The sequence below is a fragment of the Salmo trutta genome, chromosome 3, assembly GCF_901001165.1.
Source record: "Salmo trutta chromosome 3, fSalTru1.1, whole genome shotgun sequence".
NCBI lineage: Eukaryota > Metazoa > Chordata > Actinopteri > Salmoniformes > Salmonidae > Salmo > Salmo trutta.
The window spans coordinates 50,640,134-50,655,004 of record NC_042959.1 but is presented as its reverse complement, the minus strand read 5'-3'; the positions used below and the strand labels follow the sequence as shown (position 1 = coordinate 50,655,004).

General features: G+C 44.3%; 1 protein-coding gene across 1 annotated transcript in view; it reads right to left on the bottom strand.

Moving 5' to 3' along the window:
- Positions 1-3,381: 3,381 nt before the first annotated feature.
- The window catches only part of LOC115177319 (D(2) dopamine receptor A), a 28,829-nt gene continuing 17,339 nt past the window's right edge, over positions 3,382-14,871 (bottom strand). Inside the window, exons 5-8 of the mRNA XM_029737981.1 lie at positions 6,005-6,219; positions 5,723-5,806; positions 5,163-5,526; positions 3,382-5,007 (exon numbers count right to left, since the gene is read on the bottom strand). Coding sequence (XP_029593841.1) covers positions 4,811-5,007; positions 5,163-5,526; positions 5,723-5,806; positions 6,005-6,219 — 860 coding nt within the window. The 3' untranslated portion in view covers positions 3,382-4,810. The remainder of the gene's footprint in view (positions 5,008-5,162; positions 5,527-5,722; positions 5,807-6,004; positions 6,220-14,871) is intronic.

The window sequence follows — 14,871 nt, the reverse complement described above, 5'->3', positions numbered from 1 at the left end:
CTAGCGTTAGTGTCACTGAGTGAAAAAACTATAGGAATGGTAGTGCCTATGGAAGCAAAGCATAGATAAATCACAACTTGACATGAACACAAGATAATCTACCAAAAGCCTAGTAAGACTTGGGGCATATTCATTACTCCAATTCTGTGGCAAAACATTGCAACGTTTGTATTAAATGGAAGCAAACGGAACAAAACGGGAAGGGACCTACCTGAATTTGTCCAATAGAAACTCTTGTTTTGCTCTTTTGCTTCTGTTTGGTTTATAAACGGTAAACAGTTTCCGTAATGAATATGCCTGTGTATTCAAGTCTCTCTCTCCAATACAGCACAGTAGCCTACCTGGCTCTTCATCAGGGCAGTCTTTGGGGAGTGTTAGCCCAACAGATCATTCATCCACTTCAGATGGCTTCCTCTGTGGGACCTCCAGAGGGCGATCACAGGGAGGGAGGGGCGAGGAGGTCTCTGAATTTGGGTCCTCTGAGTAGGCCAAGTTCAGAGCTGGTCATGGGTGCACCTCAGCCACACTCAAGGTCCTAAACAATATCATAACCGCCATCGATAAGAAACAATACTGTGCAGCCGTATTCATTGACCTGGCCAAGGCTTTCGACTCTGTCAATCACCACATCCTCATCGGCAGACTCAACAGCCTTGGCTTCTCAAATGATTGCCTCGCCTGGTTCACCAACTACTTCTCTGATAGAGTTCAGTGTGTCAAATCGGAGGGCCTGTTGTCCGGGCCTCTGGCAGTCTCTATGGGGGTGCCACAGGGTTCAATTCTTGTGCCGACTCTTTTCTCTGTATACATCAATGATGTCGCTCTTGCTGCTGGTGAGTCTCTGATCCACCTCTACACAGACGACACCATTCTGTATACTTCTGGCCCTTCTTTGGACACTGTGTTAACTACCCTCCAGACGAGCTTCGATGCCATACAACTCTCCTTCCGTGGCCTCCAACTGCTCTTAAATACAAGTAAAACTAAATGCATGCTTTTCAACCGATCGCTGCCTGCACCTGCACGCCCGTCCAGCATCACGACTCGGGACGGTTCTGACTTAGAATATGTGGACAACTACAAATACCTAGGTGTCTGGTTAGACTGTAAACTCTCCTTACAGACTCACATGAAACATCTCCAATCCAAAGTTAAATCTAGAATTGGCTTCCTATTTCGCAACAAAGCATCCTTCACTCATGCTGCCAAACATACCCTAATAAAACTGACCATCCTACCGATCCTCGACTTCGGCGATGTCATTTACAAAATAGCCTCCAATACCCTACTCAACAAACTGGATGCAGTCTATCACAGTGCCATCCGTTTTGTCACCAAAGCCCCATATACTACCCACCACTGCGACCTGTACGCTCTCGTTGGCTGGCCCTCGCTTCATACTCGTCGCCAAACCCACTGGCTCCAGGTCATCTACAAGACCCTGCTAGGTAAAGTCCCCCCTTATCTCCGCTCACTGGTCACCATAGCAGCACCCACCTGTAGCACACGCTCCAGCAGGTATATCTCTCTGGTCACCCCCAAAGCCAATTCCTCTTTTGGCCGTCTCTCCTTCCAGTTCTCTGCTGCCAATGACTGGAACGAACTACAAAAATCTCTGAAACTGGAAACACTTATCTCCCTCACTAACTTTAAGCACCAGCTGTCAGAGCAGCTCACAGATCACTGCACCTGTACATAGCCCATCTATAATTTAGCCCAACTACCTCTTCCCCTACTGTATTTCTTTATCTTGCTCCTTTGCACCCCATTATTTCTATTCTACTTTGCACTTTCTTCTACTACAAATCTACCATTCCAGTGTTTTACTTGCTACTTTGTATTTACTTTGCCACCATGGCCTTTTTGCCTTTACCTCCCTTATCTCACCTCATTTGCTCACATTGTATATACTTATTTTTCTACTGTATTATTGACTGTATGTTTGTTTTACTCCATGTGTAACTCTGTTGTTGTTGTATGTGTCGAACTGCTTTGCTTTATCTTGGCCAGGTCGCAATTGTAAATGAGAACTTGTTCTCAACTTGCCTACCTGGTTAAATAAAGGTGAAAAATAAATAAATAAATGTGGAAGGAAAATGGAGGCCTTCATATCTATACTCGTGAGGTCTGGGTATAGGAGTTTCTGAGGGGGTGGTGTGAGGAGTGGTTGGGCGAGGGGGGTGATAGCAGACCGATGCTGTAGGGGTTGGAGGCGTGTGACAGGTGGTGGATGGATCTGACCAGGGGGAGTCTGCCCTGAGTGGGATTCAGCAGAGTGGGTATGAGGCTGGGCAGGAGAGCAGACCAGAGAGGGGAGCTCTGGGCCTATCCCAGATGAATTGATACAAGAGGTACGACAGGTGCCCTTCAGCAGAGATATAGACACGCTTTTAAGAACCTGTACAATGTGTTTTAAGTGTGAATGTTTACATCTTGACACAATCTCTGTCCTTACAAGCACACACAGGATTTATTAACATATCTGTACACATTAAGTCCTCCAGACGTTTTGTGCTGTCGGTTCTGAATCGACAGAATTGTGTGCATGAATGGGAGTTAGAGAGAAAATTATGAGAAAGAGCATAATTGCTATAATAGAGCTATAAGGAATTAGAAGCTTGCTGGGAAATCAATCAAATACCACTCATTGTAGATTAGGCAAGGACATTTTGTTTACAAAAAAAAGTGTAAATAAATTGATTTTACCTGAATGTAAGCCATAGAGAGCTGTGTGTCTCTACTTCATCAGGGATTATTCAACTTAATCTATTGCTCCTTCACTCAAAGTTGGAATTCCATAGTCACAATAAAAACATCCTTGAAATAGTGGCAACAATTCTGTCAAAAGCATCGTCTATCCCAGGCTTGGTCTTTTTCAGTTTGTTTTCACCAGACCGCTCCTCTTTTGTCTCTTCTTCTACCTGCACTCCTCCTTCCGTACCCAACCTTGTTCCTTTCCTAATTGTTTCATTATCTCACCCCCATCATCCCTCTCCTTCTCCTCTCATGAGATACACCATTTTACCTCTCCTTAATCTTTCTCTCCTCCTCTGGAGGTAGGTAGGTAGGTGCGAGCAGTACTGGACAAGGTAGGGCTGTAACAGATCTATGCACTCTTGTCATCGGGGATCATGAAATATGCATGTGAATAATTGTGAGCCAGGGTCAGAGTTTAGCAGAGGGTAATGTATACTGTACCGCCAGGTCATTCACACTCGCAGATACTCAGTTACAGAGGTGCACAGACACATACACAGTATACTGAATGAAAACATACTTATATGTGTTAAATATACAATAAATCCATTTGTATTTGAAGGGCTTCTCATTTGATATGATCTCCTAGGTTGGTTTGCATACAGTATGACAAAAACACAGATATGGGGCAGTTTGCGTATGTTTATTGATGGGACGGGAGTTATCAATGGGGGGCACGCACCAACGCAGTCACAGTGACCTAACCATGACTTACACTGACCCACTATCTCTGTGTGTGTGAGTCCTGTTTCACATCAGCAGCATTTGTTTGGCCTCTCACGTTTCTGTAGCAGACAGGTGTTGGCAGACAAGCATAGGGAGCGTCCACACTGCTTCACCACCAGAGGGGTTAAAGAAGTGCTGAGAGAAGAGCCAAAGATCAACGTAGAGAGCAAATGTATTTAAACAGTTTTGAAAACCAATTAGTCAATTTCTGTCTATTGTTTGACCAGTACAGCAGGGTTGGGGTCAATTTGAAATTAAGTTAGTCAATTCAGGAAGTGATTTGAATTTAAAATACAAAAACGGCTAGACTTTTGAAATAGCTTCTCCTCAGCTGAATAAGTCGTCATTGGAAATACAACTTTTTTCTGCGTTATTATTCAATTGGAAAATATCTTCATTTCCAGAATTGACTGACTTCAATTTGAATTGACCCTAACCCACAGCAAACTTGAAATAGACCAGCAATAACATGAGTAGAATATCATTTGTTACATGTATCTGTACAATAACAGTAATACAGAAATTTACAGTAGAGCTCACATTAACAAACTCTAAACAACAATATATACATATACTTTATGAACAAACCTTGATTAGTCGCTCATCATATCACCATGTTATTCCGGCATCATATCTTCACCAACATCATCATGTCCTTAATATAATACATCTCTTATAGGCGTGTTTACACTGGGACGAAAAATTGAGCTTGATGGTGCAGATTGATTGTGTATCTCCTTAAAAGATTACCTCTGTAATTGAATTAACGTAATTTACAAACTGTAAATGACTGTATCGGAGTAAAAACTGGACAATGTCTGCAGACGCTTTGACAGTATATTCGAGAGCGGTATCAGAGAGCAATACATTTACTTAATCATCCTCGCACGTCATCCTCGTACGTAGTGGGACAGTCTTCTGCCACTGTAGTCTGTCTTTTGCCACCGTTTGTGCCCTACCCCATGAGAAACCCATCTCTTCCCATAGAACCTTCAGCATATTTCTCTCCCCCTGTTATGTTTTATATTTACAGATGTGTACATCATCTCTTTATAATTCCCAAGGCTGTTTTTGATTTGGTATTTCTGTCTTAATTCACTTGCTCTTCTGTTTGACCTCTTAAATTCTCCTTTTTATCTTCTCCGTCGCCTCTCTCTACATCCCCCTCTATCTCTCCTTCCATTCCCTTCTTGTCTTTGTTTTCACCTCTCTCTTTCCCTTTAGTTTTATTTCTAGTCTCTGACCTTTTTTTGCCTCTCTCCACTACTCAAACACTTTTCACACTTGTCCTTCCTCCCACTCTCCCCCCTCCTCTTCTTCCCTGTACTCAGCAGTTTAGGATCTTGATGAAGGCCTTGCGGAACTCGATGTTGAAGGTGGTGTAGATGACGGGGTTGACGGCACTGTTTAGGTAGCCCAGCCAGGTGACAGCACTGTACAGGGAGGGGGAGATACAGCAGCTGCCACAGTGGGCCTTCAGCACGTGGGTCAGGAAGAAGGGCAGCCAGCAGATGATGAACACACCTGATGGAGGCGAGAGGAGAATTAAAGGGTGTCTCTGCCCCTTCCCTTCAGATCATCAAACATTGAAGGGCCAAGGGGAAGGGGTAAGGAGTGAATTGGGAATGGATGAAACACTCTATTCAGCCACCCTCATTGTCTCCTCCTGTTTCTCTCACCTAGCACGATAGCCAGCATCTGGGTCGCCTTCCTCTCCTTCTGCTGCGACAGGGTCCCTTTCACCCTCTCCTTCGCCATCGCTCCCTTCTCCCTGTCTGCATTGCGCTCCCTCCATCGCTCACGGCCACTCATGCCGTCCTCGAAGGTGGCACGGCGGGGTACGAGGGCGGAGCGTGGTGCCACCGACGGGGACAGGGCCAGGAAGGGCGCGGGCGCCACCGAGATAGAAAGGGAGACCTTGGTGGCTCGTCCAGAGGGGGGAGGGGGGTGAGGTGGGGGGAGGCTCTGGTCTAACTGGGACAGGAAACCACGCCCCACAGGTTCCTCATCCAGGGGGTGAACCACCGCCTCCTTCACTAACGTCTAATAGGGGAGGCGGGGGGGAGAGAGAGAGACAGGAAGAAAAGATGGGAAGGGAGGGACAAATAGAGAGAGGAAACAGCGAGAGATATGTGCTGTAGTTCAAATCTAAGGCTCATGTTATAGGAGTTTTCGGAATCCAACTTTATGGTCACAGTAGTTCCCCTGTGCAGTGGCTCACAGTGTTCCAGCGACTTACCACTTTCTTGCGTTGGGGGGCGCTGGTGGGGGGCCTCATGATCAGAGTGCACAGCTTCACATCCTCGGGGTGGGTACACTTATTCTGAGAGGATGAAGGGAGAGAAAAGACTGAGGGATAGAAAATCAAAGATGCTTGCTTTTGGACCTACTGTCTTCTAAAAATCAAGCTTTTTTGACTTCCTCATCCTGCCTCTGATTTATTGGCTGGCTGTTTTATGGGGTTAATTGATTGATGACTGGCTGATTAGTTGATTGATAGATTGATTGACTAATCATGAACCTTCCTGTGCCTGTGGCCCTCCCCCGTCTTGCCTCCTCCCTGTGGGTGCAGGCCGTGTCTGCGGGGCACGGTGCGTCGGCCCCGCCGCCGCAGCACCACACAGATTTGGGCGTACACCAGCAGGGTCACGATGAAAGGAACGTAGAAGGAGGCCACGGATGAGTAGACCACGAAGGACGGATCAGCGAAGGCACACTTGGTCTCCTCCCGACTGGCTGATGGAGTGAAGGGGATGAGAAGAGGTGGATAGAAACACAGAGATGTTGTTTGGGAGTGGGGACAGGTGGGAGGAAGTGCATGTTAAGGCAAGAGAGAAGTTTTCCTCTACAGTTCAGGTCAGATTGACATATTTAACAGCGTTGACATCTTTGGCTAAGTCCACTCTGTAATGGTGTGGCAACCAAGTAAATGCCTGGTTTAGCACCAGAGAAGACAGGTACATAAGCATTCGACAATGGCGTTTCTCTCTCCATATTCAAGCTGGATACAACATCTGAAAGGCATTTAAAATCTGCTTCTTATAAGGCCAGGCCACGGCCTATAGCATAACACACTACAGTCTAGATGAATCCTTTCAATATTATACAGCTGCTAGCAAATTACTATATGCTGCACACCTTCTGTAAGAAGGTGCCTTAAATACTGCCTTTCTGTTGAATTGGATGGTTAGGTGGTAGGTCCAATCCAATAAATTCAAGCTTCCCCATATACAGTATAACCATAGCCTTTCTATAGGACACATGATGACCCTGAGCACCACATCATTTCTTGTTTTCCCAGCAATGTGTTCAAAGGCTAGAGGCGCTCTCAAAAGGTTACTGAATGTTAACATGCGGATTAAAGGCGCTGCATGGTCAATCCGACATCTGCAGTGGCCGTAGAGCATTTACTGCGATATGGCCTCTACAGATGTCAGGGCATTTATACTTCTTGCGCTTTGCCGAGCAGCACAGAGCTGTTGTGAAGGATGTTGTCAAGAAATTGAGTTTGTGTTTATACAAGACCTCTCGCCCTCAGCTACAGTCAACCAATCATGTCAATGTGGAGCTATATGGAGCCCTTCGAATTGTTACATTTGAGAGGCACACGGACATGCGGAATGGAGCTTGATTTGGCCTCTGCATGCCTCCAGATGCTCCGCAATTGCGTCACACCCTCCATAACGAAGCCTGCGACCACATTTTTCAGATCAAGCATAAATTGGCTTTTAGTGTTGGCCACTCCAGCTCAAGTGGTTGTTGCCATTCAGTTGCATCAAGCTGTGCAGCCTTTGCATATGAAAGCAGTACTCTCTTCAGCCCCGTCCTCAAGGTAGGAGCTTATGTTCCAAACCTCAGTTTGCTTGTTTTCGCACGAGCTACCGCTCCGACGAGACCACGCAAACATTTTTCAAATCAAAATACCGTCTTGAGCGAAACGTGATAATGGGCACGTCCTCCGACTTAAAATGACACCCGCATCACAGGCAAACATTCTGTATTGTGGATGTCAACCGACAGGCCAATCAACGAGTCCCTCTTTCATTGAAACGTGTGTTGACTATTATTAAAGCATACAGAGCTGAAAGCTGTTAGTAAGCAGTAGTGTGTGTGTGTGTGTGTGTGTGTGCATGCATGGTGTTCTTAGTGATTGCAGTTACTGCAAATCAAATTTGTCACATGCGCCGAATACAACAAGTGTAGACTTTACTGTGAAATGCTTAGTTACAAGCCCTTAACCAACAATGCAGTTCAAGAAATAACTGGGAATCATGACTAAACAAATGTAAGCCTATCTAACTAATTATTAATTTTGTCTCTCACCAACTGGTGATACCCAGATATCCAGTAGGGCTGCAATGTTCCAGGCTTACAACAGATGGACTGGAAGATTGCAATGGTTATTCTACATAGCTAATAACAAAAGGAGTGTGTGTTTCTTCACGTGTGACTTCCCGTGCCATGTTTATGTCTCTCCTAGACTGAATGAGTAAATGAGACTAGTGCATTTGTGATCGCATTGAATAGATTCATTGGAGTGGCTGTGGTTCTGGATTTCCTGGAACTCGACTTGCTGTTGCAAAATAATACGGAGATTTCTGTGCATGCGGGATCCACTAGTCTACCTCCTTTAAGATGCTGCTCAGTCACTGTGACTCTGCACTTGTACACAAAACAGTTCGAACAAACTTAGTTCTTTGTCTGTTGTAACAGTAGGCTATTGCAAACATAAGCATGACACGAGGTAGTCAAACAATTCCTAATTTTTTCAGGAGGGCAGTTACAGTACATGAAGCTATTTAGGCAAGCTATATGTAGCCCACACAGTATATCAAACAAACAAGACAGACAGGCTATCATTAGCAATTTCATACTATTTTTTCATCATCATTGGAAACATTTTTTAAACAGGAGGCAGACTGCTGTCTACAGTATATGGCAACTAAACTATAAAGATTACATCACACAAAATGCTATTTGTTTTGCCCTAATCCAATGTGAAGACTGCTTCTTGCTTGTGCTATGGCCATATCCGTTACAACAGACAGAGAAGGCTTTTGCCTTTATATTTTTGGGGGAACTTTCATTCAAATTGCAGCTGTTTCGGAAATATGAGGCAGACACATGTCCTCATATCGATTAAATTGGTTGAGGATTCAGAAGAGGGTGAGTAAAGAGAGAAATGTGAATGAGTGTAAAATAACACATGCGCAGAACGTGATTCAGATCCTTAGATTTGAGAAAGAAGTTTAAGGAGGGGCGGGACAGGGGAAAAAATAACGTTTTTGTAGCCTCGGCCTAGAGTCATTGACCACGTTCAAAGTTTTCTGGATATTAGCTCATATCCCGCTTAAGGTCTTATTCCAGATAAGCTGTTTACATGCACCTTTGATATCCTGCTCATGAGTATCCCTGCATCCATGAATAAACAGAATATTCATAATTTAATTATATGGGTTAAACGGAACAGTATCTGAAATATGGACACTGATGAACAATGGCGCCGGAGGGGATGACTGACGTTTTACGGGCTCCTAACCAACCGTGCTATTTTGTGTGTAATGTTTCTGCTACCGTTTCTTATGACAGAAAAGAGGTTCTGGATATCAGAACAGCGATTACTCACCTCGAACTGGACAAATATTTTTTATTTAAATGGGTGACACAAAGGGTATACTGTTGCTCCCAGACCAGGCCCAAATCTCCGTCATTCGCATGAAGAAAAGACAGAGATACAGGAGGCGCAGATCCGGGTGCCTTGTGACAATTCGTCAGGGAGTGAGTAACCCCACCTTTACCATCCGTTCTATTGGCCAATGAGCAATCACTAGAGACGAAACTGGATGAGCTCCGTTCGAGACCATTCTACCAACGGCACATTAAAACAGTAATATCTTATGTTTCACCGAGTCGTGGCTGAACGACGACACGGATAATATACAGTTGGCTGGGTTTTCCATGCATCGGCAAGACAGAACAGCTACCTTCGATAAGACGAGGGGTGGTGGTGTGTGTCTATGTTTCAATAACAGCTGGTGCGCAATGTCTAATATAAAGGAAGTCTTGAGGTATTGCTCGCCTGAGGTAGAGTACCTCATGATAAGCTGTAGACCACACTACCTATCAAGAGAGTTTATCATCTATATTTTTCATCGCTGTCTATTTACCACCACAAACCGATGCTGGCACTGAGACAGCACTCAACAAGCTGTATAAGGCCATAGGCAAACAAGAAAATGCTCATCCAGAAGCGGCACTCCTAGTGGCCGGGGACTTAATGCAAGAAAACTTAACCCTTGTGTTGTCTTAAGGGTAAAAAATGACCCGCCACTATGTTTAACAGCAGAGAAAACCCCCTAATTGATATTTTTTCAACTTGTACTTTGAGAACTTTTCCTAGAGTGACACCAACATTAGAAAAAGTTAAACATCGCCTTTGATCATATTTCCATGAAAGCTGTACACCACCATGGTACAAAGATGGTCTTAGGGTAATTTTTGACCCGGAAGTTATAAAATTACTTACACCACAAAAACACACACACAATGAGAAATTGAGATTATGTGTGCTACTGATTGAACTCAGCCAGCAGCTCCCGAAGAGGAAGATCACCATGGTTGGCACAGTTAGAAAGAAAAAGGCTGAGTTCCCCACTGCACTCCTCGCAACAAAGGGAAGAGAGGCCTTCTCATCAAAGTTTGCCTTCATCCCCACCACCACTCTAGTTTCTTACCTCCCAAAGAGGAACAAGAAAGTGGTCCTACTGAGCACACTGCACAAAACGGCTGCGATCAGTGATCGTGAGGACAGGAAGCCAGCCATCATCCTGGACTACAACAAAGGAGGCGTGGACTACCTGGATAAGGTGATTGGAATTTACAGCTGCAGGAGGATGACTGCCCGCTGGCCCCTGGTCATCTTCCATTTTTTAAATTGAACCTTTATTTAACCATGAAAAGCCCATTGAGACGCAGTGTCTCTTTTTCAAGGGAGACCTGGCCAAGAAGGCAGCAAAAAAATTTGTTTTACCTTTATTTAATTAGGCAAGTCAGTTAAGAACAAATTCTTATTTTCAATGATGGCCTAGGAAAAGTCATTTAACTGCCTTGTTCAGGGGCAGAATGACAGATTTTCACCTTGTCAGCTCAGGGATTCAATCTTGCAACCTTTCGACTACTAATCCAACGCTCCAACCACAAGGCTACCTGCCGCCCCAATCAATACATTACATAATTAAAACATACAACAATACAATAACATGATCCAGCCTAAAAAAAGCATTTACACTCCTCTGTAACAGTGTCTCCCATCAATATTTTTAATTCATATCTAGATGAAGCATGGACTATAGATTATTCCATGCGTCTGGTGCACAAGAAGATAATGCAGTCTTGCCTAATACTGTGAATGTCCTGGGGACTTTAAGTAGCAACCACCTAGTAGACCGGGTATGGTAACTGCTGGTGGTGAAGGAGACCAGACTAGAGGTAAAGAGGGATGAACACATACAAATGTAACTTTCTGTGCATATAAAGTGAGGTCCAACCTACCATTTGGTACAATGTGCAATGGTGGGTGAGTGACTTGGCATTTGTAATAAAGCGCAAGGATGCATGATAACAGAGTCGTCTCTGTAAGACGGAGGAGGTTGCATGCATATACAACAAGTCACCATAATCATTTACAGAGAGAAAAGTGGCCTGATAGCATCCTCTGCAGCGCTTGTGAAAGCTGTTCAAGGAGCTGAATCTTGTCCTGATCCACCTGAGGCTGCAGCTGGGGCAGGCAAGAGGAGGAGATGCCACGTCTACCCCCCAAAGAAGGACTGTAAAACAAATACTAATGTGCTGCACATGTGAGAAATACATCTGCAAAGTCCATGCACACACACTTGCATACTGTCCTACATGTGCTAATTAGAGTGGATTGATTTATCTTCCTCACGTTTTTGTATCTATTATCTTATTTTATTCTTATTTATTGTTGTTGTTTATACACCTTGTGGGTGGGGGCAATGTTAAAAAAAAATGGAAGACTAGTATTTTGTAGTTGGATTCCTCATTGTACAGTATATAAGAATATATCACTATGGTGCCAAAAAAGTTCAAGACTGTTATTGCTTCCCTTCAATAAAACGCATTCAAAACTACTTTCTGCACATTTCTACTACTTTCGTAAGCTATACAAGTGCTCTCTTGCTAAAAAAAAAATGTATGTTTACACCTATGCAGTACCTTTAGCAATAATAATAAAATTCCTCTACTTTAGTAAAGAAAACAATTATGACAGGTGTGTTGTAATAAAAATGAGTGGTGTCCACTGATTAAATGCAGTCTTTCTGCCTTGTGAAGAGGGAAAACACAGATATTCAAAGTTTGATGAATGGCAGGTTGTTTCTTCATGCAAAATAGATTTGGGGTTTAAAATTCAATTAAGCTGCTTTATTTTAGGGGTAAAGTGAAGGCGAGTCATTTTTTACCCTTAGGACAAGGGGAGTATACAGAACGTTAAGATTACACAAGGGTTAAATCCATTTCATCTACTTTCTACCAGCATGTCAAATGTGCAATCAGAGGGAAAAAAACTCTAGAACACATTTACTCCACACATAGAGACGCGTACAAAGCTCTCACTCGCCCTCAATTTGGCAAATCTGACCATAATTATATCCTCCTGATTCCTGCTTACAAGCATAAACTAAAGCAGGAAGTACAAGTGACTCGCTACGCTACAGGACTGTTTTGCTAGCACAGACTGGAATATGTTCCGGGACTCATCCAATGGTAAAGAAGGAGTATACTACCTCAGTCACCGGCTTCATCAATAAGTGCATCGACGAGTCATCCCCACAGTGACCGTACATACATTATCCAACCAGAAGCCATGGATTACAGGCAACATCTGCACCAAGCTAAAGGCTAGAGCTGCCGCTTTCAAAGCGCGGGACACTAATCCGGACGCTTATAAGAAATACCGCTATGCCCGCAGAAGACCCATCAAACAGGCAAAGCATCAATACAGGACTTAGATTGAATCCTACTACACCAGCTCTTACGCTCGTAGGATGTAGCAGGGCATGCCAACTATTTTTTTTAATTTTTTTATTTCACCTTTATTTAACCAGGTAGGCAAGTTGAGAGCAAGTTCTCATTTACAATTGCGACCTGGCCAAGATAAAGCAAAGCAGTTCGACTCATACAACAACAACAGAGTTACACATGGAGTAAAACAAACATACAGTCAATAATACAGTAGAAAAATAAGTATATACAATGTGAGCAAATGAGGTGAGATAAGGGAGGTAAAGGAAAAAAGGCCATGGTGGCAAAGTAAATACAATGTAGCAAGTAAAACACTGGAATGGTAGATTTGTAGTAGCAGAAAGTGCAAAGTAGAAATAATGGGGTGCAAAGGAGCAAAATAAAGAAATACAGTAGGGGAAGAGGTAGTTGTTTGGGCTAAATTATAGATGGGCTATGTGCAGGTGCAGTGATCTGTGAGCTGCTCTGACAGCTGGTGCTTAAAGCTAGTGAGGGAGACAAGTGTTTCCAGTTTCAGAGATTTTTGTAGTTCGTTCCAGTCATTGGCAGCAGAAAACAGGAAGGAGAGACGGCCAAAAGAGGAATTGGCTTTGGGGGTGACCAGAGAGATATACCTGCTGGAGCGCGTGCTACAGGTTGGTGCTGCTATGGTGACCAGTGAGCGGAGATAAGGGGGGACTTTACCTAGCAGGGTCTTGTAGATGACATGGAGCCAGTGGGTTTGGCGATGAGTATGAAGCGAGGGCCAGCCAACGAGAGTGTACAGGTCGCAGTGGTGGGTAGTACATGGGGCTTTGGTGACAAAACGGATGGCACTGTGATAGACTGCATCCAGTTTTGTAAATGACATCGCCGAAGTCGAGGATCGGTAGGATGGTCAGTTTTATGAGGGTATGTTTGGCAGCATGAGTGAAAGATGCTTTGTTGCGAAATAGGAAGCCAATTCTAGATTTAACTTTGGATTGGAGATGTTTGATGTGAGTCTGGAAGGAGAGTTTACAGTCTAACCAGACACCTAGGTATTTGTAGTTGTCCACATATTCTAAGTCAGAACCATCCAGAGTAGTGATGCTGGACGGGCGGGCAGGTGCAGGCAGCGATCGGTTGAAGAGCATGCATTTAGTTTTACTTGTATTTAAGAGCAGTTGGAGGCCACGGAAGGAGAGTTGTATGGCATTGAAGCTCGTCTGGAGGGTAGTTAACACAGTGTCCAAAGAAGGGCCAGAAGTATACAGAATGGTGTCATCTGCGTAGAGGTGGATCAGAGACTCACCAGCAGCAAGAGTGACATCATTGATGTATACAGAGAAAAGAGTCGGCCCAAGAATTTAACCCTGTGGCACCCCCATAGAGACTGCCAGAGGCCCGGACAACAGGCCCTCCGATTTGATACATTGAACTCTATCAGAGAAGTAGTTGGTGAACCAGGCGAGGAAATCATTTGAGAAACCAAGGCTGTTGAGTCTGCCGATGAGGATGTGGTGATTGACAGAGTCGAAAGCCTTGGCCAGGTCAATGAATACGGCTGCACAGTATTGTTTCTTATCGATGGCGGTTATGATATCGTTTAGGACCTTGAGTGTGGCTGAGGTGCACCCATGACCAGCTCTGAAACCAGATTGCATAGCGTAGAAGGTGCGGTGGGATTCGAAATGGTCGGTGATCTGTTTGTTGACTTGGCTTTCGAAGACTTTAGAGAGTCAGGGTAGGATAGATATAGGTCTGTAGCAGTTTGGGTCAAGAGTGTGTCCCCCATTGAAGAGGGGGATGACCACAGCTGCTTTCCAATCTTTGGGAATCTCAGATGACACGAAAGAGAGGTTGAACAGGCTAGTAATAAGGGTTGCAACAATTTCGGCAGATCATTTTTGAAAGAAAGGGTCCAGATTGTCTAGCCCGGCTGATTTGTAGGAGTCCAGATTTTGCAGCTCTTTCAGAACATCAGCTGACTGGATTTGGGTGAAGGAGAAATGGGGAAGGCTCGGGCGAGTTGCTGTGGGGGGTGCAGTGCTGTTGACCGGGGTAGGAGTAGCCAGGTGGAAAGCATGGCCAGCTGTAGAAAAATTCTTATCGAAATTCTCAATTATAGTGGATTTATCAGTGGTGACAGAGTTTCCTATACTCAGTGCAGTGGGCAGCTGGGAGGAGGTGCTCTTATTCTCCATGGACTTTACAGTGTCCCTGAACTTTTTTGAGTTTGTGTTGCAGGAAGCAAATCTCTGCTTGAAAAAGCTAGCCTTGGCTTTTCTAACTGCCTGTGTATATTGGTTTCTAACTTCCCTGAAAAATTAAGGGCAGTCAGGTCTGGAGAGAACAAAGGGCTATATCTGTTCCTGGTTCTAAATT